This window comes from Astyanax mexicanus, chromosome 4 (genome assembly GCF_023375975.1).
Source record: "Astyanax mexicanus isolate ESR-SI-001 chromosome 4, AstMex3_surface, whole genome shotgun sequence".
Lineage (NCBI taxonomy): Eukaryota > Metazoa > Chordata > Actinopteri > Characiformes > Acestrorhamphidae > Astyanax > Astyanax mexicanus.
In genome coordinates, this window is record NC_064411.1 from 12,872,231 (window position 1) to 12,890,520 (window position 18,290).

Sequence of the window (18,290 nt, forward strand, 5' to 3'; positions counted from 1 at the left end):
TTAGGTTTTTTTTCTGTCAGGATGAGTGAGGCAGGCTGTGTGGTGATGACCAGGTCGATATGATTACTCATCTATCTATCTATCTATCTATCTATCTATCTATCTATCTATCTATCTATCTATCTATCTATCTATCTATCTAATTAATTTAAACACTGATTAATATTTTTTCTTTCTTTTTTAAAGAGCATAATATAAAATATTTCAGCATGAAAGCTCATATTTGTAATGTGTAACAGCTTCCTATATCATAACTACATCTCTGCTGTTTGTAACAAATCAAACCGTGTGTAAATCGGATATAAAATGGTAGAGTGGTGATTATTATAGATGTATTAAACACCTTAATCAGTGTAAATTAATGCTCTGGGGAATCGCTGGAAGCGCATTTTCTTTATTTGCGTAGTTTTGGCACTAATTTAGCTCCATAGGTGGAGTGGAGACAGCGAGGCACCGAAGGACAAAAAAAATGACGTTGTAAAAATACTGTGGGCTCTGCGACACTTTGCAGAGCACAAGCGCAACGACAGGGAGGCAGAGAGACAGCGACATACTGAAGGAAAAAAAAAACGGATCCCAAATAGGATCCTAAAACGCTCCCATTGTGGAATCGTTCACAAAGAGCCGACGCTTAGAGCTGCATCGTTCTCGAACGACACATAACTGCTGAGCAGAGCTAGAAGATCCAGTGCTGGTGGTGTAAATGCTGCACATGCTGAAGGTGGTGTTGGTGTAGGAGTGAATGTAGAACAGCGTGTTAAAGAAAGAGAGAGAAACTTCTCCATACCTTCTGTAGTTCAGCTGATCCTGCTCTTCCTCCTCAGGCGCTGCGAAAGAACTGCAGAGCCCGAAGCTCAGCCTCACTCGGGTTATGTAGAGCTCCGCCCCCTCCATATCACATTACACCCCATCACCGCGCTGAATGGAGCTAAACGGCTAAAACTCTCATTTAAAACAGCGTAGAACTACTTCTATGGGGCTTTTCTTTCATTTTACAAATTAGAATAAAGTATTTCACTAAAATAGGAAAGAAAATATTTTTTAATGTGATACTTACAGTTTTTTTTATTATGAGTCTCTGAACTTGGCATTTGAGAAGATTAAAGAAGAATAAATTGCCTGTTCTGCATGTTTCCAGATGCCCTAAATCCAGATTCTCAAATAGTCTGTTGAATCAGACACCACATTATGAAAATATACCTATTAGACTGTGAGGAGCCTAAATAACTAGAAATATTACTGTACAGTTTTTTTTTATTATGACCCTCTGAACTTGGCATTTGAGAAGATTAAAGAAGAATAAATTGCCTGTTCTGCATATTTCCAGTTACCCTAATTCCAGATTGTCAAATAGTCTGTTAAATTTGACACAAAATCATGAAAACATACCTATTACACTGTGATGAGCCCAAAGAGCTAAAAATATTACTGTACAGTTTTTTTTATTATGACCCTGTGAACTTGGCATTTGAGAAGATTAAAGAAGAATAAATTGCCTGTTCTGCATGTTTACAGATGCCCTAAATCCAGATTCTCAAATAGTCTGTTGAATCAGACACCACATTATGAAAATATACCCATTAGACTGTGATTAGCCTAAAGAGCTAAAAATATTACTGTACAGTTTTTTTATTATGACCCTGTGAACTTGGCATTTGAGAAGATTAAAGAAGAATAAATTGCCTGTTCTGCATATTTCCAGATGCCCTAAATCCAGATTCTCAAATAGTCTGTTGAATCAGACACCACATTACGAAAACATACCTATTAGACTGTGAATAACCTAAAGAGCTAAAAATATTACTGTACAGTTTTTTTTATTATGAGCCTCTGAACTTGGCATTTGAGAAGATTAAAGGAGAATAAATTGCCTGTTCTGCATATTTCCAGTTACCCTAATTCCAGATTGTCAAATAGTCTGTTAAATTTGACACAAAATCATGAAAACATACCTATTACACTGTGATGAGCCCAAAGAGCTAAAAATATTACTGTACAGTTTTTTTATTATGACCCTGTGAACTTGGCATTTGAGAAGATTAAAGAAGAATAAATTGCCTGTTCTGCATGTTTTCAGATGCCCTAAATCCAGATTCTCAAATAGTCTGTTGAATCAGACACCACATTATGAAAATATACCTATTAAACTGTGAATAGCCTAAATAACAAAACATATTACTGTACAGTTTTTTATTATGACCCTGTGAACTTGGCATTTGAGAAGATTAAAGAAGAATAAATTGCCTGTTCTGCATATTTCCAGATGCCCTAAATCCAGATTCTCAAATAGTCTGTTGAATCAGACACCACATTATGAAAATATACCTATTAGACTGTGATTAGCCTAAATAGATAAAAATATTACTGTACAGTTTTTTTATTATGACCCTGTGAACTTGGCATTTGAGAAGATTAAAGAAGAATAAATTGCCTGTTCTGCATGTTACAGATGCCCTAAATCCAGATTCTCAAATAGTCTGTTGAATCAGACACCACATTATGAAAATATACCTATTAGACTGTGAGGAGCCTAAATAACTAGAAATATTACTGTACAGTTTTTTTTTATTATGACCCTCTGAACTTGGCATTTGAGAAGATTAAAGGAGAATAAATTGCCTGTTCTGCATATTTCCAGATGCCCTAAATCCAGATTCTCAAATAGTCTGTTAAGTTTGACACAAAATTATGAAACTATACCTATTAAACTGTGAACAGCCTTTATAACAAAAAAAAATACTGTACAGTTTTTTTTTATAATGAGCCTCTGAACTTGGCATTTGAGAAGATCAGGAGAATAAATTGCCTGTTCTGCATATTTCCAGTTGCCCTAATTCCAGATTATCAAATACTATGTTGAAGGTTACATTGCCTTATGAAAGTAAACCTAATATGCTGTGAATATCCTGAACAACAAGTCATATTACTGTAGAATCTTTTTTATTATGAACCTCTGTACTTGGCAAACAGTGTTGAATATGACGCCACAAAAATATATCTGCAACACTGCAAATTCCCTCATTTTTGTTTCAATAAAGTATTACCTTATCTTGTCTTATCTTATATATTATACCATCAGTGTCAAAACTACAAGAAGTATTGCTTTACCATTATTTAATCTGATGTTTTTTAAGTTTGCAGGTCTGTGACAACTATTTGCCTTTTTTGCTTACATCCACTAGACTTCAGACGAATGGGGGACTGCTGGAGCCTATCCCAGCTGGCATCGACGGAAGGCAGTGTACACCCTGGACAGGCTGCCTATCCATCGCAGGGCAGACAGACAGGGACAGACACACAAACACATTCACTCACACCTAGGGGGCAATTTCTACTGCTTCCTAATTGGCCTTGACGTGCTGTCTTTGGACTGTGGAAGGAAATCTGAGCACCCGGAGGAAACCCCACGCAGACACGGGGAGAACGTGGAAACTCCACACAGAAAGACCCAGGTCACCCCAGCTTGGAATAGAACCCAGGCTCTCTTGCCACTGTGCCGCCCCAAAATTTACAAGATGAATCCACATGAACACCACCGCAAAATTGTATGTACCTGTGAGAAACTCAGGGTTTTCTAAAGGACCAAACTTTACAAGTGTCAAAAAAAAAAATGCAGATTTAACTAGAACTGCAGTGTGTTTATTAATGGTTTACACTTCCACATGATGAAATCAAATAAGTTCATGCTACTGATATTTCTATGCATAATAATATTGCTTACTTAAAGTTTACACGTTGATCTTAGTTAGATTAGTTTGATTATTTTGAAGTAACTGCAATTATATTTAATCTCTGTTGGAAACAGAAGTAGGGAAAAAAGCTTTTTTGAGGATGTTCATTGTGTTTTGTGTGTGAGTGTGAGTGAGAGAGTCAGTAACTTTTGGCCCAGAAACGATGGCGGAGATACTAGATGGTCACCAGGATCACCAACATCTGCATTGTACCCACAGGGATGTGCTATTGTTTCTCCAGCTAAAGTTTTTGTTCATTTTATTTTTTTACTCTACATGCTGGGATATGAAATAAATAAATAATGTATATACTTATATATTATAATCTATTTAAAAAGAACTAAAGGTTGAAATTAAAGGTCATTTAAAGAAAAAAACATGTACATTTAAACTCGGTGTAACAAAGAAAAGGTTTGTGTGTATCAGTCATAATTGTTCAGATTTTTTATCTAGTTTCACTAGGCTAATTCGTTTGTAGAAAAAAAATCTAATATTTCCTTTTTTATCTTTTTTTTGTAGATGAACAAAGACTGAAATACTAAAATGAATGCAGAATCAGGTTTTGTTTAAACAAGGCACGTGGATTTTATCTTGGCAGTGGGGAAAATCTATTTTTTTTTTTAAAGTACTTCTATCCTCAGGCAACATTTGATTAATTTTTTTCTGTTTGAAAAGTACAGAGGAGAACTACAAGACAAGTGCCTACAAGCACTACATTTCCCATATGCCTCAGCGTCTTTTGAAAGACTTGATGAGCTAACGCTTTCAGTCAGAGAAATAATAATGCACGTATGACAGATATATTCCTAATACAACAACAATAATAATAATAATAATAATAATAATAATAATAATAATAATAATAATAATAATAATAATAATAATAATAATAAACTATCATTTTAAAATGAGGGCAGATTTTTGTGGCAAGCATTTTAATAGTTTATTTTAAGGTAAAAAAAATAAAATAAAAACACTAAAAAGAGTAAAATGATAAAAAAAGAACTTAAGTGCACATATTTCTAATTTATAAGTGGAAGTTTTTTTATTGAACCAACCAGCAGTTTTAATTGCCTTGAATAAATGTTCCTTGATTATTTATTTTCAATTTGGAACACCCCCAGTCAGTCAGATTTCAGTGCCAGCATAATAATGTTTTAAACACATATAAATACTATAAATATAAATTCTATAAAAAACTTTTCAAATAAACATATGCAGAACATTATTAAAAATACTTTTAAAAGTTTTAATCAGTCCTTTAATATGTTTTTTACACTATTGGTGCAAGGTGTTATGGGAATATTATGCAAATTGTGTTGTCACCCTACACCGCAACATACTTTACTCTGTAGCATCGCTCAACTGATTTCAGTTAGGTTTGACCTGTAGGTTATCTGTTTGACCATTTAGATTAAGAAAATAAAAACCATTTGGATGTCTGTTTAGGATGTCTGACAAACGTTACAGGTAAGATTTATTAAATTATTACTGGATTTGATGGTCGCAGTCATGCATTATAAACTATTACGAGAATGATGCGCCATGTTTGACCGCGGTCACGCCATCTGCACCGAAACCCTAGTGCGTGTCTAAACAGTGTTTTACTCTAGCCGCGTGCACAGCGCACCCGGAGGTGTAGACTTGGGCTTCTTGTGCAGAGACTGACCATGGAACAGAAACTAGTTTTACACCTAAATAAACATGATTTAACGAGGGTTAATCCACAAATATACACCAGAAAGACTCCTGCTTATCCGTATAACAGTGTAACGCTTTGGAAATGTTAAATAAGGAGTCATATTAAATAAGCAAATCAAATTATCATATCACAGAACTAATTTCTTAAAGATTTTATTCTCATGTATCCAGGTATAAGTTTGAAGTGATATTACTGTATCATTTTGGAGTAATTGGATACCAAAAATGTCCATTCGGTATTGTATAAAAACAAAAAAAATCTATTTTTTTTTTATCAAATCAGACAATGAAAGCCTTGAAGAACCAATTCCATACTATTAATGTCATGCATATCAAGTGATATTACTGTATAATTTTGGAGTAATTGGATATGCATAAACCAAATTTCGGAGTCCTATAAAACGAGCAAATCAAATTGGTATCCAATGAAACCAAGACAGTCTTGAAAAACACATTCCATACCATTAATAACATTAGTAACAAGTGATATTACTGTATCATTTTGGATTAATTGGATACCAAACTTATGACAAATGTTTTTAGGTCTGCATAAAAAAAACATTTTGGAGTCCTATAAAACCAGCAATCTATTTGAGACAAAACATCTGCTTGCACTGAAATATTAAGAACTGAAATCTTTGAAGTTTCCACCTGTAATTTTCTTAACATTACATTAGTTAGAACCTGAATGTAAGGTACACTCTCCTTTACTCTCAGAACTACAGTTTTATCATTATTAACATCAGATTCATTGGTCCTACAGTAAAACATTTCAAGACATGATAACCTACATCAATCAAACAGTCACCGACAGTTCACTACAGTTTCTGCACAACAGTTAATAGATAAATAAGGTAAAAGCACTGTAGCCCATGTTGTTTATTTTCCTTTGTCTAAATCCTTCTGACAGTCTCAGTAGGAATACTGTATTGACCAGAAACAATAACTAATCAAATAACTTAACTAATTATGCGAGCAAGCTTCACACAACAGGTGAAGAACAATTGGCTAAGGATATGATGAAATGTATATTTGTGGATTACACGACTATCTTACTGTATATAAATAACTATGGGTGTGGTAACTACACGTGTTTCTGTAAAATGGCTTGTAGGTGGTACTTCGAGGTTTTAGTTTGGTCATTGGTCATTGGCCTAAAAAGTTTGAGAACTACTGCTCTATTTTATTTATTGCTTATGAAAGTTTCATAAAACTGTACTGTAAAGAACTCTAAGAAGATGGCCTCAACACATTTCAAGTAAATTTAAGAAGACACTGTAATTCTGTGCTGACCTTTTTTTAAATTATATTTGATGGAAAGCCAAAAAAAATTTAAAAATCTAAATGCAAAGACCAAACGGTGGGAAACCCTTTCTATGTGTTATGTTGGATTTATTAAATAACAACTACACAAAATTCACAATTTTATACACTGACACATCAAAAAGTAAACCAGAGTTATGTACCATGACTTTTGTCATGTCTTATGGAAGGTAAAGAGTGCTGCACTGACCTCTCAGATGTGTGTGTGGGTTCTTGAGCCAAAATTGCTTATCTCTTCACATGGACAGATCTAGCCAGACACTGCTGGTCACAATCATTACCACTCACTGCACTGTTCACTGTGGATGATAATATTAGCCATATATGATATATATTTCTGCTACACGTCACACTGTGGATGGAGTAATGCTAATAACCTACACAACTTCTAAAAAGAAATATCCCTTCCATCTGCACCCGCTTTTATGTCTCGCTTGAACTCTGATAATATGTGTTCAACTACACTTACACCATTCTACAGGTGAGGTTATACACCTCAAAACATGTACAGGAAGGGAAGTACCCCTGAATAAACTTTTTGTGATCAATAATGCTGTCCCTGATATAACTGTTGGCATGACAGTATATTTCCTATGTCCCTTTAAAAATTACATATGTTCCATTACAGGTTCAAAGTCTTTGGAAAGGTAAGTTGCATTAAAATATTAATTATTAAAATAAAATAAGTTTATGCAACAAAGGAATTGATAGTGCCATTTATTATCTAATGTTTGTTACAACAAATGTGACTTTTTTTCTCACTTTCAACAGTGTAGGTTGTTAGACTTGACTTTAGAGTCAATCCAGAAGGGGATATCACAGCTGCAGTCAGATGGAGCCAACATCCATGATCCTTACTGGCCTGAATCTGGATTCTGGGGACAGCTATGTATATTTCTGCATGTTCCTAATAGATTAAACAACAGGCGCTATATTCAGAAGATCTTTACAGAAACATCAGAGGTAGGATCTTTTGCAATATTATTGTGTTCACACATTTTTAACATTTGCATTGAGCTGTTAAAAATATTTTACAAATGATTGTGAGAAATGATAGATGATTTTATAAAAAAATAGCAGCCGTGTAGCACTGAAAATGTACTTATTATCTGACTAAAATGAATATCCAACATGTTCAACCAAACTTCACCAAACCAAAACTTCTAACTAAAATATTCTTTATTGACTCAATATTGAATCGATTCAGAAAGTCAATCAAATTTTGAAAAATCGTGTTTATACCCAGCCCTAGTGCATTCCCTAAATATTATAGTGCTTATATATCTTGTATGAATCAAGAACAGTTGTAAATGCACTGTCAGACAGTTACTGTGGTATTTTACATAGTTGCTAGGGTGTTATTAGATGGCTGCTGCCAACTGAGGACCTGCTAACTAGGTAACAGGTAGTTGCTTTGGTGTTATGTGGTTCCTGAAAGGGTTGTTAAGGTGTTGCTAGTGACATAATACAGGAGGTTAAATGTTAAATCCTGTATCTAAGAACTAAAGTTACATATAGGGCTAAGCCAGGATGTATTATTATTCAGCCAATAAACAACAATCTGATACTGGCTCAACAAGGATCCAGAAGCACAGCATAACACTATGTTCATGGTCCATGCCTCAACGGCCAAGCACAGAGACCTACAGATAAACCAGTAATGTGACAAGATACTACAATAGAAAATCCTCACTTTTTTACTAGTATCAACCAACCAAAACATGCACACTACTTCAGCACAATATGAGAATACACTCTTTTACTTTAGAATTGTGAGAACACAGCATCTATACATATTGGTATTCATGTCTCTTCAATACATGCTACACATGGGACTGAAATCCACTACCTAACCACTGTAGCGGCCATTCGTCTACTCATCAAGAAATTTTAACAGTGTAATGGTTACTTTATTCAAATTAAAAAACTATTTTTTTGCTGATTTTGTGTTGATCCACGGAGACCTCCAATGTTCAAGAACTCCAGCTCTTTGTCTAGATCCTTGGACCTCCGCAAAAACATCACAAGTTTGGTCTCTTTGTAATGGTAGATGATGCACTTTTATATTAACTGTGGATGAAGCTGTGTACTCTAGATCCAGTAATGACAAAGTGTAAGATTTTAATAATAATAATAATAAAAAAATAATACATTTAAAATATATACTTTCATCTGTAATAACATGTAGTAATACAAATGTAGTAATAATAATACATATCAGTTTGTCTAAAGCTTTTACTGAACCATAACAGTATGAATGATCAGGATACTTTTTAGTCCAATGTATATATTAATGTTTACATTTAGAATCTCTTATTTGTAAACAACACACTATTATTATCAGTGGCACAGTGCAATCAGTTTAAAACATATATATTTTGCCTAAACTAATGTTGATTTTGTTTTGTTCAGTCCCTGGGGCTACCAGTGATACTAGAAGAGGTATGTTGGTTTACACATATTACAAACAGCATATTAGTAAAACCTAAACATTGTTTTGGCCATTTTACACAGTTCTGTAAGTTTGACATGTTGTTTAGAGGTTATAATATATATTAGTTTACTTTTTTCTCTGTTTAGAATGTGCATTGTAGCCCTCAATCACCACAATCTGAAGAGGAGCTATTTTGTTTGTGCAGACAGCCAAACAACCCATCTGAGCCATATGCACAATGCAGTAAATGCAAGGACTGGTTTCACCCCTGGTGTGTTGGTTTCAAAAGTATAGTGGACCTCGAATGCATTTCCCCATGGTTCTGTCCCAAATGTACCACCAAGAAAGAAGAGAGAAAACCATTGCCAAGGAAACAACTGGCTTTCGATATAACAGTTTCAGATACTGAGTTGGATGAAGAAGAAAAAAAAGAAAGAGATGAAATGTTGCATGTATCTTCAGAATCTCCAGAGTGCCCATCTGAATTTACAGTAACCATATCAAAAGAAGAATGGAGCAAAATAAAGCCAAACATGAAAAGAGGGTACAGTGTCCTTGGAGATGGATGGACAGATATTATGTCCTCTAAAATTAGCCAGGTCAGTAACTGTGTGCTGTCTTTTACATATAATCGAGTCAAGTCGATGATGTCCAGAAAAACGTCTTCCCCTTTTTGGCATGGAAAAGCCAAATATAAATTTCCCTGTTGTGCTTTGTATAAGATGTCTATTTGTGAAGCACCAGCAGGAAACGAAGATGTTGAGGTTACTGTGCAAGTGTCTGGCCAGATAGACCATTCACAAGGTACCACATTCAGCAGACATGTGAGAAAGCCTCTGAGACAAAAACTTAAACAGGAGTTGGGAGAATTTTCACCCATGCATTTACACACCAAGAAACTGGCAGCAGCATCAGAGGAAAAGCTTGCTAGTGGCAACCTTACTGATGTGCCTTCACTGACAGTGATTCAAAAAATATCCAGTGAGAAAAACCTGGACAACAGACTGGACTGTAATCCCTACCTGGAATGTCTGAGAATTCAACAAAATCAAGATGAGAAGGAACCACCCACACCCCTCAAACATCATTACATACAGTGTGCATCAATGTCACCATTCATCACACATATGTATTTGATTTCTCAACTTCAGCTTGTCAAGAACCTTCAAAAAAACAAGAAGCTCTTCCTTTACCTTGATGCCACTGGTACAGTAGTTTCAAAGCCAAAATACTGCAACAGCAATATTCTGTATTATGCTTTGTGTACCCCAACGACATCGACTACCAGAACTACAGTTGCAGTAGCAGAAATGCTGTCATCAGACCAAAGTACGCCAACAATACACCACTGGCTATCTTGCTTTGTCAGAGATTTTTATTACATCTTTAAGTCTCACCTGCAACCCCAAAAAATTGAGACAGATTACAGCTGGGCAATTATCCATGCATCAATTCAAGCTTTCTGTCAGTGCAGCATTCTAGACTATCTCAAAAGATGCGAAAGTGTCTGTGAAGGTCAGGACTGCAGTTTCACAGTTCTTCACATATGTTCTGCACACATAATAAAACTCATGTGCACTAAAGTAGCAAAAGTGAAGTGCTCAAAGTCAACCAAAAACTTGTTCCTGTACTCATTTGCTCTGCTACAGAACTCAACAACATTAGAAGAGGTACATACATTGATGACATACATTTGTGATGTTTTCTGCACAAAAGAGGAAAGCTTCTGTCAGGAGAGCCTTAAAGACCTTCAGAACATGATCAAGTCACAAGCTGTCCCTGTCAATGTGGAGTCTGCACTGAAGACAACCAAAAAGTTGGAAGATGGAAACACCTTGGCAAACCCATCCTCCAAAACAATTGCTCAACAGTCTCCATTTTCAAAGATGTTCGAGTATGTTTTCTTTGAAACAAAGGAAAGTAAAGAGCAATGTGTTTCAGGTGCTCCATCAAATCCTCATTGGTGTCCAGCTGTAGTGGACATTCTGAAACCCTACATGGCAATCCTGCCACTCTGGACAGGTGTCATGCTCAAGCATTTAGGCCAGACAAGAGACACCAATACTCAAGCTGAAAACTGGTTCCGTACCACAAAAAGAATTGTCCTTCATAATCGACTTCACAGACGACCTGGTGACTTCCTGCAAGTTATGCACGAGTTTGTTTCTGGCCGAATGCGTGGTGTTATCCTGACCAAAATTCGGGGTATGAAAAAGGAACCAAATGAGAGTCTTCTAAGTGCACCAGGAAGTGTAGAAGAAAAATGGCGCAAGAGAAAGACAAAAAAAAAATCTAAATACTACAATCCACCAAAGGCCTGCTCATCCAGCCCAACTACCAGCTACAGCTCCCCTCCATGGTCAGGACATGGCAACCTTGAACGTCAGGCAATAAAAATGGTCAATACATGTACAATAGACAACCTTCTGTACATACTTCACTTGATCATGAAAAAAAGAGTGTCCATTCTAAATGAGATTGAACTGGCACAATCAAAGGATCACTGGCTCAAGACTTTACTAGAGGTCCATCGACTATTTTCGGCTAAAGAAAATTTCCAGGGGAAATTGGCATGGCTGAAAAACTTTCCACGTTTGAAAGGAAAATCTGTATGGGACACTTTTGGCACTGAGAATGACTTCATTGTCAGTCGTCTCGATTATGTGCAGAAGACTGAGTGGATTTTAAAATGTGATGCAAACGACTGTCCACTCCTTTCTCTCACAAAAACTGACAGGACTGTAGATGTGTGGTGAGTACATTTGGCTTTTTTTTGTTAAAGATACTTTTTTGTTACACAAATATAGTGACACTTTATATTGACAATAATGAAATTATCAACAGGTGTGAAGACCTTTCAGAACTGCAGCACAGACTAGATGATTGGTCGTGTCCCAGGTCAATGTCATGTCAGAGAAAGAGGTAACGCCTTTTAGTAGCTGTTTATGCACAGACAAATAACAAGAAACTAAGAAATTATGTATGAAAACTACATATGTAGAATTATCTAACGTGTATACATTACAATTGAAATTGTAAGTTTATATAAACCCTAACACTAATACAATTTGTTAGCAACAAAGCTAAGATCTGCAAGGGGACCAGAACATCCTCACCGCGACAATTTGTGAATGGTACACCAGCATTCATCATGGTAGCCATTGACTCAACAGTGCAGAGCACAAATGAGCCAAAAATGCAGCCAACAGCTTTGCCATTAACCCTGCAGATTCTTGGACAAAGGTAATTATGTTCGGGCAACCTATAAGAATATTTATGGTCAATTCCACTGAATTAGTGCCATTTGCTTGTTGAAACTCTTGAAAAAAAACACATATTGAACTACTGAAAATATGTATTAGTCAATCTCTCACAGCTTTACTTAATATTTTACAAGGTTTTAAACCCGTGGATGGTTAAATTTTTTAAATTCCTGTCACAAAATCTTGTGAAATTTAAAAAGCATGTTTAAATGCAATTCCACTAATTCCTTACATTTTTTTTGCAAAATAAATCACTATATATGCATGCACTTTGTATATTTCTAAACGATGCAAAGTCATTTTTATTATATCAAGAAGGCCCATGCCTGAAATTGATCATTGACATTTACTATCATGCGATTTATTAAAGTGTTACTGGCACTTATTCCTGTTACTGGTACTCCTACTTTTTATGTTTTGAGTATTAAAAAAAAAAAACAATAATATGTAAGAATTAATTAAGGTAACAGGACAGAGCACTGAGATTGAGCTCCTTAGTCATTGTTAAAATAAGATAAAATATACAGAAAAACTAATGAAGGAACTTTATTTTGGTCTTCCCATGATCTTCAGAAGAATCAGCTAATGTCACGTCCTGTTGTAGATGTAACTTCCTATTGTAGAATGTTCCAAATTACTCAGATGGGGTAATGTGTTACACTCACAGGAATGAGTACAAACCCAGGGACACATCTAAAAAGTGTATTTTACCTTAAATATTATGGAACAAAATGGTAAAAAAAAAAAAAAAAAAAAAAAAAATATATATATATATATATATATATATATAATGAAAATAATATTTTTACAGAATACACAGGATTTACATTTACAGAAATGGCACCTATTTGGCGGAATATGCCTTATACCGATGAATATGCCTTGTACTATTTAAAGCATTCCCCAAATGGAAATCTTGTCTATGAAACGAAGCAACACAGCGTAAGAAAATTACATTTGATTTATTTTATTATTTAATTAACAGCTATGAAACTGCAGCAGTTACCTACCATTTGATGGACGCAAATCATTTTGTGTGCTTTCATCGGCTCAGCACTGAATCTGACTGGCACTTCTATGATGGCATTGAGGAAATGAAGAACCCCAGCTGTGGAGACAGACTTGCTACACCTGAAGTCTTTAAGACAGTCTTCTCTCAACGCAGCTCTGTAGGGCATATTGTGCTAATGAAGGTATTTGTTTATTAAAAATAAATTTAAAGGCACTGATGTATAATAAGACTGACATTCGTTCGTTTTGCCAATATGGTGTAATTAAATGTTAATGAATGTAACATGAGCTCTATCTAATTTTACATACGATAAACTGCAGTTTGGGAATGATAAGGTAATTTTGCCCAGTATTATTGTAATGGCGTTGTTTTTCTCTTGGGTACAGGACATTACAGAGGATACAAACGAAAACACAGATACAATGGTAAGAAATAAGAAAATAAAAACATATTTTTTTAGAATATCTTCATAGCATTATTAAGTTTAATATTTGCAATTTGGTTGATAAATATTAAAGGTAAAGATATGTTTAAAAATTGTATTAAAATAAAAAAAACATTTAATCATTATTAATAAATTAATAATAAATTATAATGTCAGCCATGATCTGAATAGAAATGGTGAATGTGTATCAAATAACAGTATGTGATTATTATTTTTACATTTTCCTATAGACTGAACTGGAACACCTTGGAAACATGGTAACACTAAAATCTTTAAAATTTTTGTATAGAGACATTTAATTTGGCAATTGTAATAGCAGAGCTTTTCTTATACTAATATTAAAAACTTATTTGGTGTTTTTATTTATTTAAATATAATGATATTATAATGCACACAGAAACAACACAACTGTACAAAGTTTACAAAGTAGTTTAATTGTTTTTTAAATGCAAATGCATAGAATACTTCCATTTTTTTTAACAGGAAAACAAAATCATCCATGACATGCCAAAAGACCACAAATGGGTGAAAGACCACGCAAAGCTGTTCAATTCTGCTGTTATTGCACCACAGTTTCTTACAATGGAAAAGGAAGAAGCTGAATCTGCACTGGAGCAGTTGAATTCCCTCAGCATTGAGACAGATCCTGACAAAAAAGAGGAAATTATATATCCTTTCACATTTATTTGCAATGATGCACAGGATATGAAAACTCTCCTGTCAGAAATTGTGGACAAGAGTTTTTTGCATGTCACAGTCAAGTTGAAGCAAGAGTGTTTTTTTTTCTTATTTACCCTTTGATGCCCAACATATGCACACCCACTCTAATGCACAACATGGGTCAAAAATGACCCATTGTTTTCTATGGAACTTAATGTATGGATTAGTGTTATTTTTCTATGATATATCTTAGCAATAAATTATTTCAATCATTCAGTATCCAATGTACAGGGGTTGGACAATGAAGCTGAAACACCTGGTTGTAGAGCACAATAATTTATTGTGGTGACGGACAGTTCTGGTGGAAACAGGAGAGTTGAGGTGCACATTGAATTCTGCGTGATTTGATTTGATTTGGTTAGCACCCGAACATCCCTTTCAGACAGCTTCCTCTTACAGTATCCACAGTTAATCCTGTTGGATGTGGTTGGTGCTTCTTGGTGTTATGCTGACATTACCCAAATTGGGACAAAACCCAATTTAACAATTTGTCCTCTTTAGAACTCTGGTATGTCACACATAATGTTGTTTGCATTGCAATATTTAGAGTAAAACTGTGCTCTTACTCTGATAATTCAACCTTCACACTCTGCTCTTACTGGTGCAATTAATGAAGATTGACCACCAGGCTGCTCCAATTTAGTCATGAAACCTCCAACACTAAAATGACAGGTGTTTCAGTTTCATTGTCCAACCCCTGTATTTCTCAATTAACATGTTTATAATCATAGTGCATCCTTATTTTATATATTTTTTTCCTTTTTTGAACAAAATACCTATTTTTTATCACTACCGCAATAATGCACAACATGGGTCAGTGTTGGCAGCCCTGAATTCTTTCCAGCAAATGAAGTGTTTCTCCCAGAAAATTATTGAAATTACACGTTTTTTTATATACATGTTTATGTTGTTTGTGTGTATTAGAACAACACAAAAAACAGAGGGGAAAAAAGGCAAATTTGACATAATTTTACACAAAGCTTGAAAAAATTATTGGCACCCTCAATTTAATATTTGTTTGCATAACCTTTGGAAAAAATATCTGAAATCAATCGCTTCCTATAACCATCAACAAGCTTCTTACACCTCTCAACTGGAATTTGGAACCACTCTTCTTTTGCAAACTGCTCCAAGTCTCTCATATTTGAAGGGTGCCTTCTCCCAACAGCAATTTTAAGATATCTCCACAGGTATTTAATGAGATTTAGATCCAGACTCATTGCTGGCCACTTTAGAACTCTCCAGCGCTTTGTTTCCATCCATTTTTGGGTGCTTTTTGAAGTATGTTTGGGGTCATTGTCCTGCTGGAAGACCCATGACCTATTGAGTCAACTTCTCTCTTTTTTATCTGGTTTCAGTTGTGATTTTTAAAGTGCCCACACCTGTTACTTATCACAGGTGAGTTTGAATGAGCATCACATGCTTGAAACAAAGTTATTTACCCTCAATTTTGGAAAGGTGCCAATAATTGTGTCTGGCCCAATTTTTTAATTTTGTGTAAAATTTTTGTGTTGTCCTAATACACACAAACAACATAAACATGTGTATAACAAAACATGTGTAATTGCAGTAATTTCCTGGGAGAAATACTTAATTTACTGGAAAAAATTAAGGGGTGCCAACACTTTCGGCCATGACTGTATATATCTGTGTATAAAAGTCAGAATCTTGGTCATTTATTCATAAACTCTAAAAATGGTTTACAGTTTTATGTGTCTACTGAATGTTTGAAATTGTTGTACTATATAAACCTTTACTATTTATTTGGTTTAAGGAGTTTATTCTTTAAATAAATTAAATACTTCATGTTATTGTCCCTAGGAATATCATTATCACAAAAATACCATTTTTGCTAAATGGCCTACCAATGTACTTAGCTAAGCTAGTACAATAGTTAAATAAGTACAGTAGATTTAAATAACTAAAATAGAATATGAACAGCTAAAAGCTAATAATAATTACTTATAACTTTCTAACAGGTAATGTACTCACTCTCAAGGTAACCTAAACCTATTTAATATTATGTACAGTTATCTTTTACTACAGATATCACATATTTTATAAGGTAATGTTATTGGAAAACAGTACAGAGTTGTGAGACTAGATCTGTGCTGAGCTGTGAAATAGTAAATATGGGTCATGTCTGACCCGTATGTGTAAATCTGATGTATAAATACAAAAGCTTATTCATAAAGTAATAAAGGAAAATAAAAATGAAGATCTGTGCTAAAGAAACACTCAGCCATACTTGAAGTTCCATAGAAAACGAATGTGGGTCATTTTTGACCCATTTGTGCATTAGAGGAGTAGTGATACCAAAAAACGTTTTATTCAAAACGTAAAAAAGGAAAAAAAATAAGGGTGTACTATGATTTAAAACAAGTTAATTGAGGAATCCTGTGGATATTGAATGACTGAATTAATTTATTGCTAATATATATCATAGAAACACTCAGCCATACATGACTTACCATAGAAAATGAATGCGGGTAATTTTTGACTCATGTTGCACATAAGAAGGGTAGTGATACAAAACAGTTTTTTTTTTTTCAAAAGGTTAAATATATATATGTGTTTGCAATAAGAATAACATTTTTGACCAAAATTTTATGAATTTTGGACCCATTTAATTAATGTATTTTTAATATTTTAATTTTGTTTAGTACTTAAAAAGATTTGTACACTAAACCGTCAAACATTACAGTTCAGTTATTTTTTATACAAGTTTACATTTATTTTACCCAAGATATGTCTGTGTAAGTCACTTCCTTGTTATCCTGCTGGTGTAATGTATATTTTTTGTTATCTTTATCCATCTAACCTTTAATGCTTCAAGAGATGGACCCCTCTCTTAGACCACTAGCAGGCAAAAGTGGTATATTGAATATTCTTTTCATTTTAATACTACTCCTCTTTTTCAACAAGGAAAAAGGGTTACACTGCTCAATACAACAATCCTGTTTCTCTTTTTCAGCCATTGATGCCCACTGGAGTGTCAGATACTTTAAACCTACCCTTTAATGTTTGTCAACAAGCTCCATGCACTCAAGCATCTGTCCCTCAACATCACTATTTACTTCATGAAACATCTAATGACCTTGTGAAAACCCTTGCAGAGGCAATCACAGCAACAGGATTCCTATTTCAGAACCCTGTGTTTTTTCAGGAGACCCTCTTAGATATAATGACTGGAAGCTGTCTTTTCAGACATTAATTGAATGTAAGAACCTACCAACGTGGCCACACGCCTCACAAATGTCGCAGACTTATGGAAAGACCAGTTGAAGAGAGGGTGAAGTTTGTGCAGTTAGAGAAGTTGTGCTTCGGCTGCCTTAACAGTGGTCATAACTCCAAAAACTGCACTTCTAGAAGTGTATGTGACAAATGTGAAAGGCTTCACTCAACATGCCTACATCAAGATAGAGAAAAATGCGATCAAGTACAAAGAACAAGGAACAAAGATCAATGTTAAAATCAAGAGCAGTCAAGGGAAAACCAAGAACATACAGATGGAAACATTTATGCAAGATGCAACAGAAAAAATGATGCAAGAGTCAACCAATGTGACTTCAAACTGAGTTGTTCAAGAAATAAACAATTCTTATACTTCATCAATCATTCCAGTATATGTGTCACCTCTAGCAGAACCAGAGAAAGAGAT

General features: G+C 34.6%; 2 protein-coding genes and 2 long non-coding RNA genes across 12 annotated transcripts in view; 2 read left to right on the plus strand and 2 right to left on the minus strand.

Moving 5' to 3' along the window:
* The window catches only part of LOC111196715 (zinc finger protein 484-like), a 353,380-nt gene that overhangs the window by 144,523 nt on the left and 190,567 nt on the right, over positions 1–18,290 (minus strand). The window contains exon 1 of one of the 9 annotated variants that reach the window (XM_049477421.1): positions 788–1,590. The exons of 7 other annotated variants lie outside the window; for them this stretch is intronic. Coding sequence is in view for 1 of the 2 variants with exons in the window: in XM_049477431.1 (XP_049333388.1) it covers positions 788–894 (107 nt within the window). In the remaining variant the exon portion in view is untranslated. Of the gene's footprint in view, positions 1–787; positions 1,781–18,290 lie in introns of those variants that run through there. One more of the 9 variants, XM_049477431.1, reaches the window with a different exon arrangement.
* Positions 1–18,290, minus strand: part of LOC125801418 (zinc finger protein 239-like) — a 203,934-nt gene that overhangs the window by 34,117 nt on the left and 151,527 nt on the right. The window lies entirely within an intron of this gene.
* LOC125801596 (uncharacterized) overlaps positions 1–18,290 on the plus strand; it is a 68,875-nt gene that overhangs the window by 12,788 nt on the left and 37,797 nt on the right. The window lies entirely within an intron of this gene.
* The window catches only part of LOC125801627 (uncharacterized), a 32,897-nt gene that overhangs the window by 2,767 nt on the left and 11,840 nt on the right, over positions 1–18,290 (plus strand). The window lies entirely within an intron of this gene.